The 13,027-nt window shown below is 41.9% G+C and overlaps 1 protein-coding gene across 1 annotated transcript; it reads left to right on the top strand.

Annotated features, from left to right (window-relative positions):
- The first annotated feature begins 1,161 nt into the window (after window positions 1–1,161).
- On the top strand, window positions 1,162–6,648 carry LOC124961156 (uncharacterized). The gene is made up of 3 exons (XM_047519897.1): window positions 1,162–1,198; window positions 5,363–6,007; window positions 6,355–6,648. Exons 1-3 carry the CDS (start codon window positions 1,162–1,164, stop codon window positions 6,573–6,575), a joined length of 903 nt encoding a protein of 300 aa, XP_047375853.1. The 3' UTR covers window positions 6,576–6,648.
- The last annotated feature ends 6,379 nt before the right edge of the window (window positions 6,649–13,027 follow it).

Genomic DNA, 13,027 nt, shown 5'->3' with positions numbered 1-13,027 from the left:
TTTGCAAACAATAAATAATTTGACAAATGGCCTTGGGGTTTATATTTTTTGTGTGGCATGTTGGATAGGAAAATGTTTATAGTTTAACTTGGCATATCAATTCACATGTAAATACAAGCTATGTTTTTTGTCTAATCATCTCATGTTATTTTCTCAGCACCTCTCAGCAATAATTCTGTTTAGTACTCTTTGCTTTGCAAGTTCTAAGATTTTAAAAAATCTCCAATGTGCTAAAGAATCCATTGCCTGCTTATGAAACATAAAGGCTTGTGAAAACATGGCACGTACTCAAATAGACCAGTTTGTTTTTAAATATTTTAATAGTGTGCACTGCTGTTAGGAACTAAACGTGCATTTATGCCCGATCTTACATCTAGTGTGTACTCTACTTTGATCATTCTATCAAAAGATCAAAATTTAAATATCATAAATTATATTTTATACATGTTCTCCTTTTCATGAAATCAAACAGAATACTTGTTTCTTCTCCAAACACATGAGAATATAAACAAGCAACATATCTAAACTGAAGAAGTACTCACTATTGCATTCCATTAAAAAATGCCCTCAGGTGTGGATTAAAATAAGAAATCTTTATGTTTTCTTCGAATTCTAAATGTCTACATTCATGCTTTCCAATTTTTAAACATATCCTTAATACTTCTTCTAAAGGTTAATTATGCTTGCTCGCTCGCTCTCTCTCTCTCTCTCTCACACACACACACACACACACACACACACATGCTACTAAAGTCCTTTTTCCTAAAATCTCAAAGATTATATAAGCCAAGGGAAATGCCAGCATTTTAATAACTGATACTGAATCTCCAATGACCATGAAAAGTTTACATTTTGTGGTTATAAAATGACAAGTATGTACCTTGATTGGATCCTGGGTTAAAAAAAAAAAAAAAGAAGAGCTATAAAAGACATTCTTAGGACAATGCTGACAATGTAGACATGAACAGGATCCAGAGGTTATCGAATCTTTGTTAATTTTCCTGGGTGTGATAACAGGTCTGTGATTCTTTAAGAAAATGTCCTTATATTTAGTGTCTATTGTTTTTAGGGGTAAAATGTCATGATATGAAACTGAAATGGTCCAACCATTTTTAGAAATTCTACACAGTTAGATTTAAAATATGAAGCAAATATGGCAAAATGTCGAGAGTTGACTCTCAGTGGAAGCGTATCAGATGTAAAGGCCCTCCTCCTCTGTAGGTTCCACATTCACAGATTTAACTAATCTCAGATCAAAAATATTCTTTGAAAAACTGCATCAGTTGTAAAGATGTATACACTTCTCTTGCTGTTATCCCCTAAACAACACAATATAACTTTTTACATAGTATTTACCTAGCATTAAGTATAACATGTACTCTAGACATGACTTGCTAAATACAGGAGAATGTGTGTAACATTATATGCACGTACTTCACCATTTTCTCTAACGGACTTCAGCATCCACTGATTTTGATATGGCAGGTCCTGGAACCAATCCACCTCAGATATTAAGGGATGACTATATTATTCTTTGAACCATTCTGTATGTACAAAAATATTCATAATAAAAAGTGACAGAGTGAAAAAGAATAGCACTTTCATTTAAGCATAAATGTGAATTGACTACTGAACCAAACTAGGTAAAGATAAAATATTGCTTTACATGGACAGCAAATGTTTCATTTTCTGGAAGCAGTATACATTAGAGAATCAATTTTCCACCATTGACCCAGAGAAATTATGGCTGCCCTTCTGGCTGCGACCACAGGGAACAGCTGATTGACATACACCACCTGAATTAGAGCAGATGCATTGAGCTCCCCAGAGGGTAATCCATGCGGACCAGATTACATGACAACACACACTCTTGGAAAAATATGGGTTAGGAATTACAGATGCCTTTGAGCCTGGAACCCTCATGGCAGAAGAACCTGCAACTCACAGGGCTCATTATCTGGAGACAGCGTAACAAGCTATGGCTTAAACTTAAAGCTAAAACAAACAAATGAAAACATCAACCCTCCCTGCTCATTCACCCACTAAAAGTGGGTTCCTCTCTTCCTTTTGTAATCTGCTCAATAAAGTGGACTATCAGGTTCAAGATCAAGCAAAAAACCCTGGGAAGTCACCCTAAAAATTTGACTTAAAACTGATCGTAAAGTTCTGGAATCATGAGAAATGTTAGAACAGTCGAACATTTGATTTAGGGGTAAAGTATTGAAAACAAAACGCAGACCTATGAAGCTACACAGTAGGATGTTTCCTATTTAAAATTGAGTCTTTTTTTTTTTTTTTTTTGGAGGAGGGGGTCCACATCTCAACACTTCTGGGCACTACTTCACCGTTGCGTCAGAGTGAAACCAATCCTCCTGACTCATCCACGACTCACACTGAACTGACACTAAGCAGAAAGCAGTGGACTTTCAAGTGACCCAAAACAATCAATAACTCCACTTCAGCTGCATCTTTTTATGTACTTTTTATTTTTGCCAATTCTTTTTCTCTCATGAATTCAATTCACCATCTAGTCATCTTCATTGCAACTGTTACTTCCTCTTCCTCCTCCCCTCTCCCTCCCAAACCCTCCAGGCCTACCAGAAGCACCCAAAGGCATTGTTATCACTTGGGTTAAACTTCAGGCAGTGAGCTGTAAAGAATCCTGATGTGGCCCATAAAGCCTGATGGAGTCTGCTGTGGGCTGAAGCAGTCACAAGAAGAACAGTTCACTCTCCTTTAATCAAAGAACAATTACCCTGTTTATGGGCCCTTTCCCTTCTCCTCACTGCCTCCTGCCTTTGATCTCTAACCAGGCATTTATACCTCTCCTTAAGGGAAGCAGGAGACCTTGACACGGAAATCCCATTTTTGTTTCATGTTTCCCCAATAAGAGGCATGATCTAGGCTGATTGAAGACAACAAGAACTTTGGGGGAAATCTGTGGATTTTGCTTATCTAAGGATGTCCTGAACTCCGTACAAGTTCCTATTTTCTGATTTCTTAAAAAGTTTCTGGTCTACCTTTCAGCACTAACTAAATTGAAGGAAAAGCAAGGAGAATAAAATCTTAAAAAAAAAAAAAAAAAAAAAAAAAAAAAAAAAGAACTCTTCACCAGAAAGGTAAGAGCACATTACATCTGTTTTATCAAAAATTTGCTGTCTATGATGACAGACTCCCAGTGTGGGGTGAAGCATGGAACCAGACCCTCCATCTCCAGGAGACCTGAGTGAAGCTGCTGCTAAGACCCTGGGGAGGTTGAAGCTCTGGCAACTTTCCAGCCTAAAGGCCGGCAATCCAGAGGTCCCTCTGCCACCTCTAGGCCAGGGCAGGCCAGCCCTATAGGGGAACTGGGAAGAAGGCTCACCGAGGAAGGCTCTAGAATCAGGGTTAAGAGCCCACAGCTGAAAACAGTCTCTGGTGGGGATGCTTACAGCAGTGGAAACAAGTGTTCCAAGGCACAAAATAGCCATCTGGAAGTTCTGGTCAACGTGGTAATCTGGGCCCCTTTCTGAGGTCCATCCTCTAATGCCTCACTTTCTTTATCTATCAAATAGGGGTCATAATGGTGCCCCCTAAAACTTGCAGGGTCATTGTAAAGATTGAACTGGTATGCATAAACTGCTCAGAACAGGGAGGGCCTAACACATGATGAGCACTACATTAATGCTAAGTACTTGCTATTATAAGGCAGAAGCATGCCTACAGAAAAGCTTGCTAAAGAAAGCTTAACTTCTTTAATCCCCGCCTACTACCAGGCAGCCAGAAATACCCAATCAACTAGAGCAGACCTACTACTAACCAGTCAGAAATACCCATGTCTCAAATCTTACGTTCCCTCTTTAAGCCCCCCAAAGCCTAAAGAGGTCTCAGCTAAGGCCAAACAAATGGGACTCTCCCTAGCAATAGGTTCAGGTGTAAAACTGCAAGATGGCAACATCCTATGATTAAAATGGAAATTGACATATGATTAAAATGGAAACCTACCTGACATGCATGTCAGAGCCCACACATTCTCAGCAGGTAAGTTCTGCAGCTTCTAATCCATGTCTCTAACAATGCTGTGAACCTCAAAAACTAACCGGGTACAAGATGGAGGCAAATTATCCTACACATTAGCAAGACATAAATGCAGTGACCTTCAACAAAGTACATGGCCCCAGAGTCTGTGGCATAAACAAGTAATTGGCCATGAGCACACCTGGGTGACACCAGTGAGTCAATTTTTCAGAACAGGCAGGTCCACTGACTTTTATGCTCTCATGCTGTGCCACACCTGGCATGCCACACTGACATACTTACGCATTACAATAGGGCTTCTTTTCATAGCCTTTGTAGTTGTTCATGTTGAGAGCCATTTTGCAGACCTCGCAATGGAAGCATCCTTTATGCCAATACTGAAAAAAAATAAATATTTAAAATTTTAGTACAGTGCCAATTCTGGCCAGGATGAGTACAGAAGGCAGGCTTTTAAGTGCACCACAGTCCTCATACTTGAAATTACTATTATGAAATAAATGTAAGTAGCAATGTGTTTGCCTTCAGTTTAGTCAATAAAGCAGGCAGCTAGTAGTTTTAAATTAATCCCACCGCAACTAGACCCACGATGGAAGAACTGCCAGGTCTCTATCCATATTGCACTTCTGTGAGCAACCAGAAAGGCACTCTGAGCTCCCTCAGTGGAGAAATGGGGCCCACGGAGTGACTTCAAAACGAAAAGGATTCCAGGTGAAAGTGCCTAAACGTAGTGTTTGTAGATCTCTACAAACGTGTCCAAGGCTAGTCTGACAACGCCCGGTGGCAGGAGACAGACTATGTAAAGTGGCCTTGCCCCCCTCCCCCCCCCCGCCCCATCCCTGTCCAGCTTTCACTAAAATGCAGAAACTGTCTGATGGTTGACAGTTGGGGCAACGGCTTGCTCCAATAAGACGTTTGTAGCATCTAACACAAATTTCACTGGGAACGCCTTGGCTGGTTTCAATTGTCAGTCACTCGCGATCGCGCCCGGGGTCTGTCTCCCAGGCTGTTCAACTCCATCCATACCCAAGAAGGGCAGAGGGCAGAGCTGTAGAAACCCGGTTAAAGCCGCTTCCTCTGGAATTCCACACCCGGGTGGATTAGAGACCCGTGGGTTCCACTCGCGCGGAGCCGCGTCTCTGGTGGGGATTATTCTTAGCAATGCGGCAACGGTCACCCGGTGACATATTAATTACTATTTGCCTTTCCCCCTCGTGGCGGTCACCGGAGGCGCTGGAGCGGGGGTGCAGTGAGGGTGCGGGTGTGGGGTCTCTAGGGAGGGGAGTGAGGGACAGGATGAAGGGGGGAGATCGCGGCGTGCAGAACTGACCTCACCCCGGGTGCCCAGCCTGGTCCCTGGGTGCCCGGGGCGCCGCGCACCCTCCGCGGCAGCTGCGCGGATGCCGCGCAGCCCTGCACCCCTACAAAAGCATTTCCCAGTTCCAACATGACAAACGTCAAGAATGGTCTCTGACACTCCTGCGGGCGTCTTGCCTCGCGCTCCCTCCCTCGGTGCCAAGACACACAAACACGCCGACCCACTCATCTCTTTCCATCCCAGGTGCCAAAACTTCTCCCAGCAGGTGCAGCCCGGCGCCCGGCAGGTCCGGGCGGGCCCGGCGCCCCCTCGCTCACCTTATCCAGGCAGTTGACTTTCTCTGTGGGATACACGACTTTTCCACAGCGGGCACACTGGGGGTTCATTGTCGCGGTTCCCGCGGGCGGCGGCTGCTGCGGCGGCTGTGGCTGGGGGCTCCGAGGAGCCGTGTGACATCCCCCAGCAAGCCCTACGCCGCCTCCGGGCAAGCGGTAGGGCGCCGAGCGCCGGGATCGGGGGCGGGCGCGGGCCAGGAGGCGAGCCGGCGGCAGGGGCTAGGGTGCGTGCGCGGCGGGGCCTGGCGCCGGGACCGGCCGCGCTTTCCGGTGCTCGGGTGCTTGAGCTCGGCTCCCGCTGGGGTTCCGCGCCGCTGGCTCTGCGTCGTTCGCAGTCCAGGTACCAGTGACTCACAGACACTCGCGCCCGCCCCTCGCGCTCACTCGCTCCCCGCCGCCGCCACCGCGCAGGCCAAACCCACCGGCGCGCCCCGACCGAAGTGGCAGTGAACGAGCACGTCGGGCACCGGGAGGGAGGGCGCGGCGGGGGAGGGGAGGGCAGGGACCTGGAGCTCGCAGACAGCCGCGCGCGGCGACAGTGTGGCCTGGGAGCAAGCCTCGCGCCGCAGCCGCCACAGCCCCGGCGCCCAGGTGGGCGGCGAGGGAGGCGAGGGACGGAGGCGGCGGGACCCAGGGGAAGGGCTGAGCCGCGCACTTTCTGCCCTTCCTCCTCTCTCTTCTCCCCAGCAGGCGCACCTCCACTCCCAGGCACCCCCAGGATGCAGGGAGCCCGGGGCCAGGATGCGCCAGCGCTTCTCCTCCAGCTCAGGGGAACAACGCCCCAGGCAGCGCCCAGTTCCCGGGCAGAGGTTGCCCCGGCCACCCGCAGGGATGTGCCGGGGAGCGGGAAAACCAGCCAGGAACCCGGAGATCCGAGTCCCGGTGACGCCGGTGTAGTGCCGCGCTAGCTGCCACTGGCCCCTTCCGAGTGGACGGGTCCTCGCCTGCCTGGGTGAAGACCTTGGACCCTGGGTGGGGAAGAGCCTACTTCCTTACTGTCTCCCAATCACTGTACTTTTACACCTGTCACTGGAGAACCACTGGTCATTTTTAGGCCTGAAACACGCCTCTCTTGATTAATACCAGCCGTCGTTCATTTCATTTTAAGTCTGTGTATACACTGTTTTGTTGTGCAATTAAGCACCACAAGAATCTGCGAAAAGTTCTTCATTTGCGTTGAGAGAAGCAATTACAAACTCATGGTCCAAACCAGAGGAGCCAGATCAAGCTGAAGGGTAGGATGAAACCAAACATAATAAGATTGCAGGTTACTGGATTCGATTTGCAAGAGGCAGCAAAATGGAGATACAATATCTAGATTCAAAGCCCAACCCGCCATTTACTAATTTTGTGACTTGTGCAAATTTTTAGCCTCTCTAAGCCTCACTTTTTCTAATCTACAAAATGGGGATAACATGGAATTGCAAAATAGCGCCTCCCCGCCTATTGTGAGGATTAAGTGAGTCAGCAAATCTCAAGAGCTTCAACCTGCCTGGCTCTTGGTAAGCACTGCATAAGAGTCAGGATTATCATAAATTGGTCATAACAAGCAAGCACATTCCATTGCTAGCACACGGATTAAGACTCTGTAATGCCACATAGCAACTACTGTGACAAATATTTCTGTCACTTTTTAAAAATTCAGACCTGCATCTTTTCCTGAGGAAATGATTTCTGAGTCTCTTAGGTGGGTTGTGCAGATAAACATATTCAAAATGATGTCGGTGTTCTTGTCTTTTTAGAAGAGGTAACTTCTTTAAAAGTATTCACGAAACACAACAGCCCCTGAACCACTGCTGCCGTGTTCACAAATCCAACTCAAAAGCAAATAAAAGGATAATTTGCTGTCAGAGAGGATCAGTTATCTTTTACAAACACCTCAGAGCTCATGAAATATGCTTGAGGAAGAAAGTATTATTTGATCTCCTGAATGACAGTGGTTTTTTTCTTAGCATTTAGATTTTCATAACTGAAAATCATAATATAGCTTAAGTATCTTACTCTCTTTCTTAAATGGTGAGCATAAAATCAGAGGCAGAATAGTGGTGAGGTGTGAAATTTATATCTGATTATGTTGAATAACTATAAATTCCATAGTTTCTTACCAAACCAGTCACCTATCCAGTGACTGACATAGTAGGTACTAATTAAATGTTCCCTGAAAGTAAGAATAAAACAAATGAATACATTAAAACTCCAATGAACCGTGCTGTGTTGTTTTCTGAATTATATTTTCCTTCCTCTTTCTCTTATGCTTTTCATTTTCTACATCAAGCCAGCTTCTGAGTCTCTTAATGCCATTTTTCTGATGTAAGAAGAATTTTAATACCATCTGTCTTTAGAAGGACTTCTTTATTTCCAGATTCAAAGTACTATAAACAGAGAATTGGCAGAAACCTGTCATCTGGCCCAGCCTTCTTCCTCCAAGTAGATGAATGATTTAATTGTTCCGCTAGGAAGACCTTTTGCCCTCCATGTCTTTTTCACTTGACTGGTCAAGAAATTTCCTTTATGGTAACTATACCCCAATATGTCTACTTTAATTTAAATCCCTTTCTGCTGGAATAAAGCATAGATATTGAAAATAATTGACCATCACCATCTTCATAAAACATTTATATATTTATAAAGCTAATTTTTTTTCTTTACCTAAAATGCCCAAATCTGTTTACTTTTTTCTCTGAGGTCTAGTTATACAGAATTGACTGAAAACGTTCTAATCATTATTACTCAAGCTATATAAATGAAACTCCAAATTCAAAGTCTTAAGGAGTAATTAATATTACAAAAGGCCAAATACTGGTTTGACAAACATTACCTCAGACACAGTCGTGGTGGGTTATGTTGTTTGTTCACATTTTTTCCCCTGTCACCCTGGCAACACTTCCTGTGGGCAGAGTGCATTCCCCTACTCAATGCAGTGATGTTGAGTTTGACCACATGACTTCCTTTGGCCAATGGAACGTGAGTGAATGTGAAATAAGCTGTATCAGAACAAAGGCTTTACATGTATTTGCATAGTTCACCCTCTTCTTCCTTCCCTTTGAACTCTGGCCCTTCTTGACCTTGAGTAGAGCATATCTTAGATATTGGGTGATTCTTTGACTTTTGTCCAAGAATGAGAAGACCTGACTAGACATTAGAGCCCAATGTAGCCCCTCCATGTCCATCAGAATCACAGCAGGCTTATATCCTTTATATAATGGGCAAAAGAAGTAATTTTTGTTGTTGGGGTTGGTCCTGTAGCTCAATGGTAGTGTTTACCTCACATGTCCAAGGCACTCGGTTTGATCCTCAGCACCACATTAAAAAAATAAATGAATAAATAAATATTGTGTCCATCTACAACTAAAAAATATTTTTTAAAACAAGAAATAATTGTTGTAAACCACTGAGATTTGAGGTGTTGTTTGTTACTGCAGCAAAAGCTGACTGATACATAGTGATGAAAACTGAAGGGAAATTTTTTCTACCTCATCAACAATATGGAAATAATTGACACACAAGATTCAGTATGTTTTTCTTTTTTACTTTTCTTTAAAAATATACTTTTAGAAGTATAATGACCAAGTCGGGCATGGTAGTACATACCTGTAATCCCAGCAGACTGGGAGGTTAAGGTAGGATGATCGCAAGTTCAAAGCCAGCCTCAGCAACTTCACAAGATCTTATCTCAAAATAAAAAATAAAAAGGTCTGGGGATGTGTCTCAGTGGTTAAGCACCCTTGGGTTCAATCCCCAGTACAAAAAAAAAAAGAAGAAGAAGTATAATGACCTAGGACTATTATTATTAACTACTTAACTATTTCAACTTTTCATTCTATAAATCTTTATTGGGTGTCTTCCATTCATCAGGCATTGCATAAAATTGTGTGTGTTGCTGTGAGTTCACTCTGCTTCACCATGGAGGCAAGTTTTACCAACCAGCAACTTTGGCAGGTAAAACTAAAGGAAAACAGTAAATTTTAGCACAGACTTTCATTTGATAACTGTATATGTTAAGAAGTATTTTGTGAAGATCTTAAACAATTTAGAGAAATTATCTCATTTACCAATATAGCATTCCTGCAAATCTAAAGTAAAAAATATATATATATATGTATGCATATGTATATAAGTGGAAATTCAAGATTCAGAAGCTGTTATAGAAACAACTTAATTCATCCATTCAATATATAATAATTGTTAAGCATGATATCAAGCACAAAGGGATGCATTAGGAATAGGTATGATCTTTACTTACAGTGGGACAAATAAGTAAGTAAAACTTATATTACAAAGTGATCGATTCTCTAAAATAAACCTATGCTCCAGAAACCTTAGAATAAGAGAGGAACTTCTCATTCAGGCAGGGGAGTTAGGAAAGGCTATGTAGAGGAAGCAGTCACAATTCGTCCCCCTAGAAGTAGGAACTACCTGGTACCCCTCCTGCGAGAATGCAAGGCTACCTAAGGTGAGGATTTTAGAGTGATTATTTTTCCCTGTTTCAGGGATTATTCCACTTTTGCAAACATGCTGGAGATGTATTTATATCCCTTCAGTGTTTCCTCTCACCACAGCATGGTATAACAATGAACTTCAAATAATAACATTATTTCTTGATAGATGACATTATCTTCTTAAAATAAGCTCCAAACTTCCAATTTACCAAAAACCTGTATAGACATCATCATAATTGCAAATCTGACTGAAAAATCTTCCAGGATTTGGAAAGAAAAGAAAAGAAGAAAAACAATCCCTCATTTGGACCCTTCTGAGACTGAGCTCTCCCCACAACCCCCACCAATCAAGATAAAGGATAAGACAAACCCTCTGTGGAAGACAAAATAATTCCCCCCAAAAGAGTTCCTCCTCCTGTTAATATATTGCTTTACATGGTACTAGAGTTTGGATCTAGAATGTCACCAGCCTGTGGCACTGTTGGGAGGTGAAATCTTTAAGAGATGGAACCTAGTGGAAGGAATTTAGGTCATTAGTGATGTGATACAGGGAAAATAAAAATTAAAAATAAATAAAATACTTAAAAAGAGAGAGGTTGGCACTCATCATTTTTTCTCTTTTGATGCCAGGTTATGAGGTGAATGGGCTTCTACCATCGTTCACTCCCCACAGTGGTGTGCTGTCTTACCATAAACCCAAAAGCAATGGGGTCAACCAACCATAGACTGAAACCTCCAAAACTGTGAACCAAAATAAATCCTATCTGTTTTTAAGTTGATTATCTCTGGTATTTTGTTACAGTAACAGAAAGCTGACTAACACATGTAGCAAAGGCACTTTGATTATTAAGGATATTTAGATTAGCCAAATTAGCCAGATGGGCCAAAGTAATCACAAGGGTCCTCATAAAGGAAAATAAGAGGGTCAGAGTCAGAGAAGGAGATGTGACAACAAATGCAGATGTTAGAGACTTGATTTGTAGATGCTGTACTGCTGTACTTGAAGATGGAAGGAGGGAACACAAAAAAGGAATATAGGCACCATCTAGAAGTTGAATAAAACAAGAAAACAGATTCTCCCCAGCAGTTTTCTAAAACAATGCAGTCCTAATAACATCTTGATTTTAGGACTTCTGGCCTTCAAAACTATCAGAAAATAGATGTGTGTTACCAGTTAGTTTGTGTTGTTACAGCAGCAATAGGAAACTAATACATCTCCTCTGTGTGAATTCTCTTCTCTTTAGAGCCACAGTGGGTTCCAGGATTTCCAAAAAGAATTAAAAGTCAAAATGATTGTGATTCTTTTTCCATGTTCTCTCTTTAGAAAAGAAATGAAAACAAAGTGAGTAAAAATAAAACAAGAATTCATTTTCTCTCCTCCCCCTCTTAATGAAAGGACTTATTTTGTTTGCAGTCTCCATTTAATTTTGCACATGTAGACACAAGCATTCCAGTTAGTTCACAAAGTCAATATATTTTTCTCCAAATCTCTCTGAATTTTCCTCTCCTCCTTTACAGAGCAACCCAGTAACATCACCATCTTTTCATCCAGAACACTAAAAATCAACCCAAACTCCTCTTCTCTCCCTAAACCACCCTGTCCAGTTATTGAATCTTGCCAATTTATTTATTCAAATTATTCCATATTTATTTATTCAATTACTAGTCAAAATGATTTTGAATCTGTCTCCAGACATTTAGCTTAGCAGAGCCATTTATATCTTTCTTGGATTGTTCTGCAACGACTCTCTAAAAATCTTGTCATCATGCAGATGCATGGAAGGAGTGGGATTGCCTCTCCCTGACCAGACTTAGAAATGTTGTAGATAAAAAATGCTTTTCTGCAGTCCTGAGACCCCACACACTATGTTATATTTTTAAATGAAAATTAATTCATACAAAGCACTGTCTAGCACCCATTAAGACCTTAGTAAATATTTGTTTAATCATTGAATAACCAGAGTGAAAAATAATATCAAACTCCTTAGTGTATTTTAAGATAAATCAAAAGAGAGACAACAACTCTGATGCTAGTTATTATTACCATTTTTGTGTATTTCAAGACTGCTTTCTCAGTCATCTGCCAACTTTATAAATATCAAGCTACCGGCATAAAAATTGCATTAAAAATACTTTTCTTAACCTACTCATATAAGTAAAAAAAAAAAAAAAAAAGTTATTTGTGATTTAGACTATAATTCGCCTTTACTGACTATTATAGATTGAATTGTGTCCCTTTCCTCAAAATTAATATATAAAAGCCCTAATTCTCTATATGATAGGATTTGGAAACAGGACCTGTAGAAGAAAATTAAGTTTAGATAAGGTCATAAGGGTGTGGCTCTCATGTGATTAATGCCCTTAGAAAAAGAAAACAACAAAGGACCAGCTCATAACTCTCTCCCTCTCTCTCCCTCCCTTTCTCTCTCTCTCTCTCTCTCTCTCTCTCTCTCTCTCTCTCTCTCTCTCTCTCTCTCCCCCTGCCCTCCCCCCACTCCTTCTCTTGGGAGGACACAGGCAGAAGTTTCCATTTGCAGAACAGGAAGACAGTCCTTACCAGAACCTGGCACCCTGACCGCCCTCCAGAACCATCAAAAAGAAATGTCTGTTGTTTAAACTACCCAGTCCAGGGTATTTTGTTATGGAAGCCCAAGTTCATATTCTCCCTCAACATGGTTTATAATCAGTTGAGAACTACATCAAGGAAAATGTTCTTACCCAATAAAATTAGTGACACAAATAAAGATAAGTTGTTTTTTAATTCCTTGTAGTAAGTTCTTATTATTTTTCATACCAAAACTCTGACTCACTAATTAGTATCCATTTAAAACTACAAAGGGAAGTAGGTTCCCAACCTGCTGGGCAAGAATTGTTATTGTGTTCAGTGATAAATTAAGGGATTGCCTTCCTCTTAGTATATA

Source organism: Sciurus carolinensis, chromosome 12, assembly GCF_902686445.1.
Source record: "Sciurus carolinensis chromosome 12, mSciCar1.2, whole genome shotgun sequence".
Lineage (NCBI taxonomy): Eukaryota > Metazoa > Chordata > Mammalia > Rodentia > Sciuridae > Sciurus > Sciurus carolinensis.
The sequence above is the reverse complement of the archived record's forward strand: the minus strand, read 5'-3'. Positions and strand labels throughout refer to the sequence as shown.

Bases quoted from the DNA above. Each gene is read 5' to 3' on its own strand.
- LOC124961156 (XM_047519897.1), top strand. From the start codon at position 1,162: ATGTCGAGAGTTGACTCTCAGTGGAAGCGTATCAGAT. The intron at 1,199-5,362 runs GTAAAGGCCCTC...CCGGGTGCCCAG, and splicing joins TCAGTGGAAGCGTATCAGAT to CCTGGTCCCTGGGTGCCCGG. The intron at 6,008-6,354 runs GTACCAGTGACT...TCTTCTCCCCAG, and splicing joins CTGCGTCGTTCGCAGTCCAG to CAGGCGCACCTCCACTCCCA.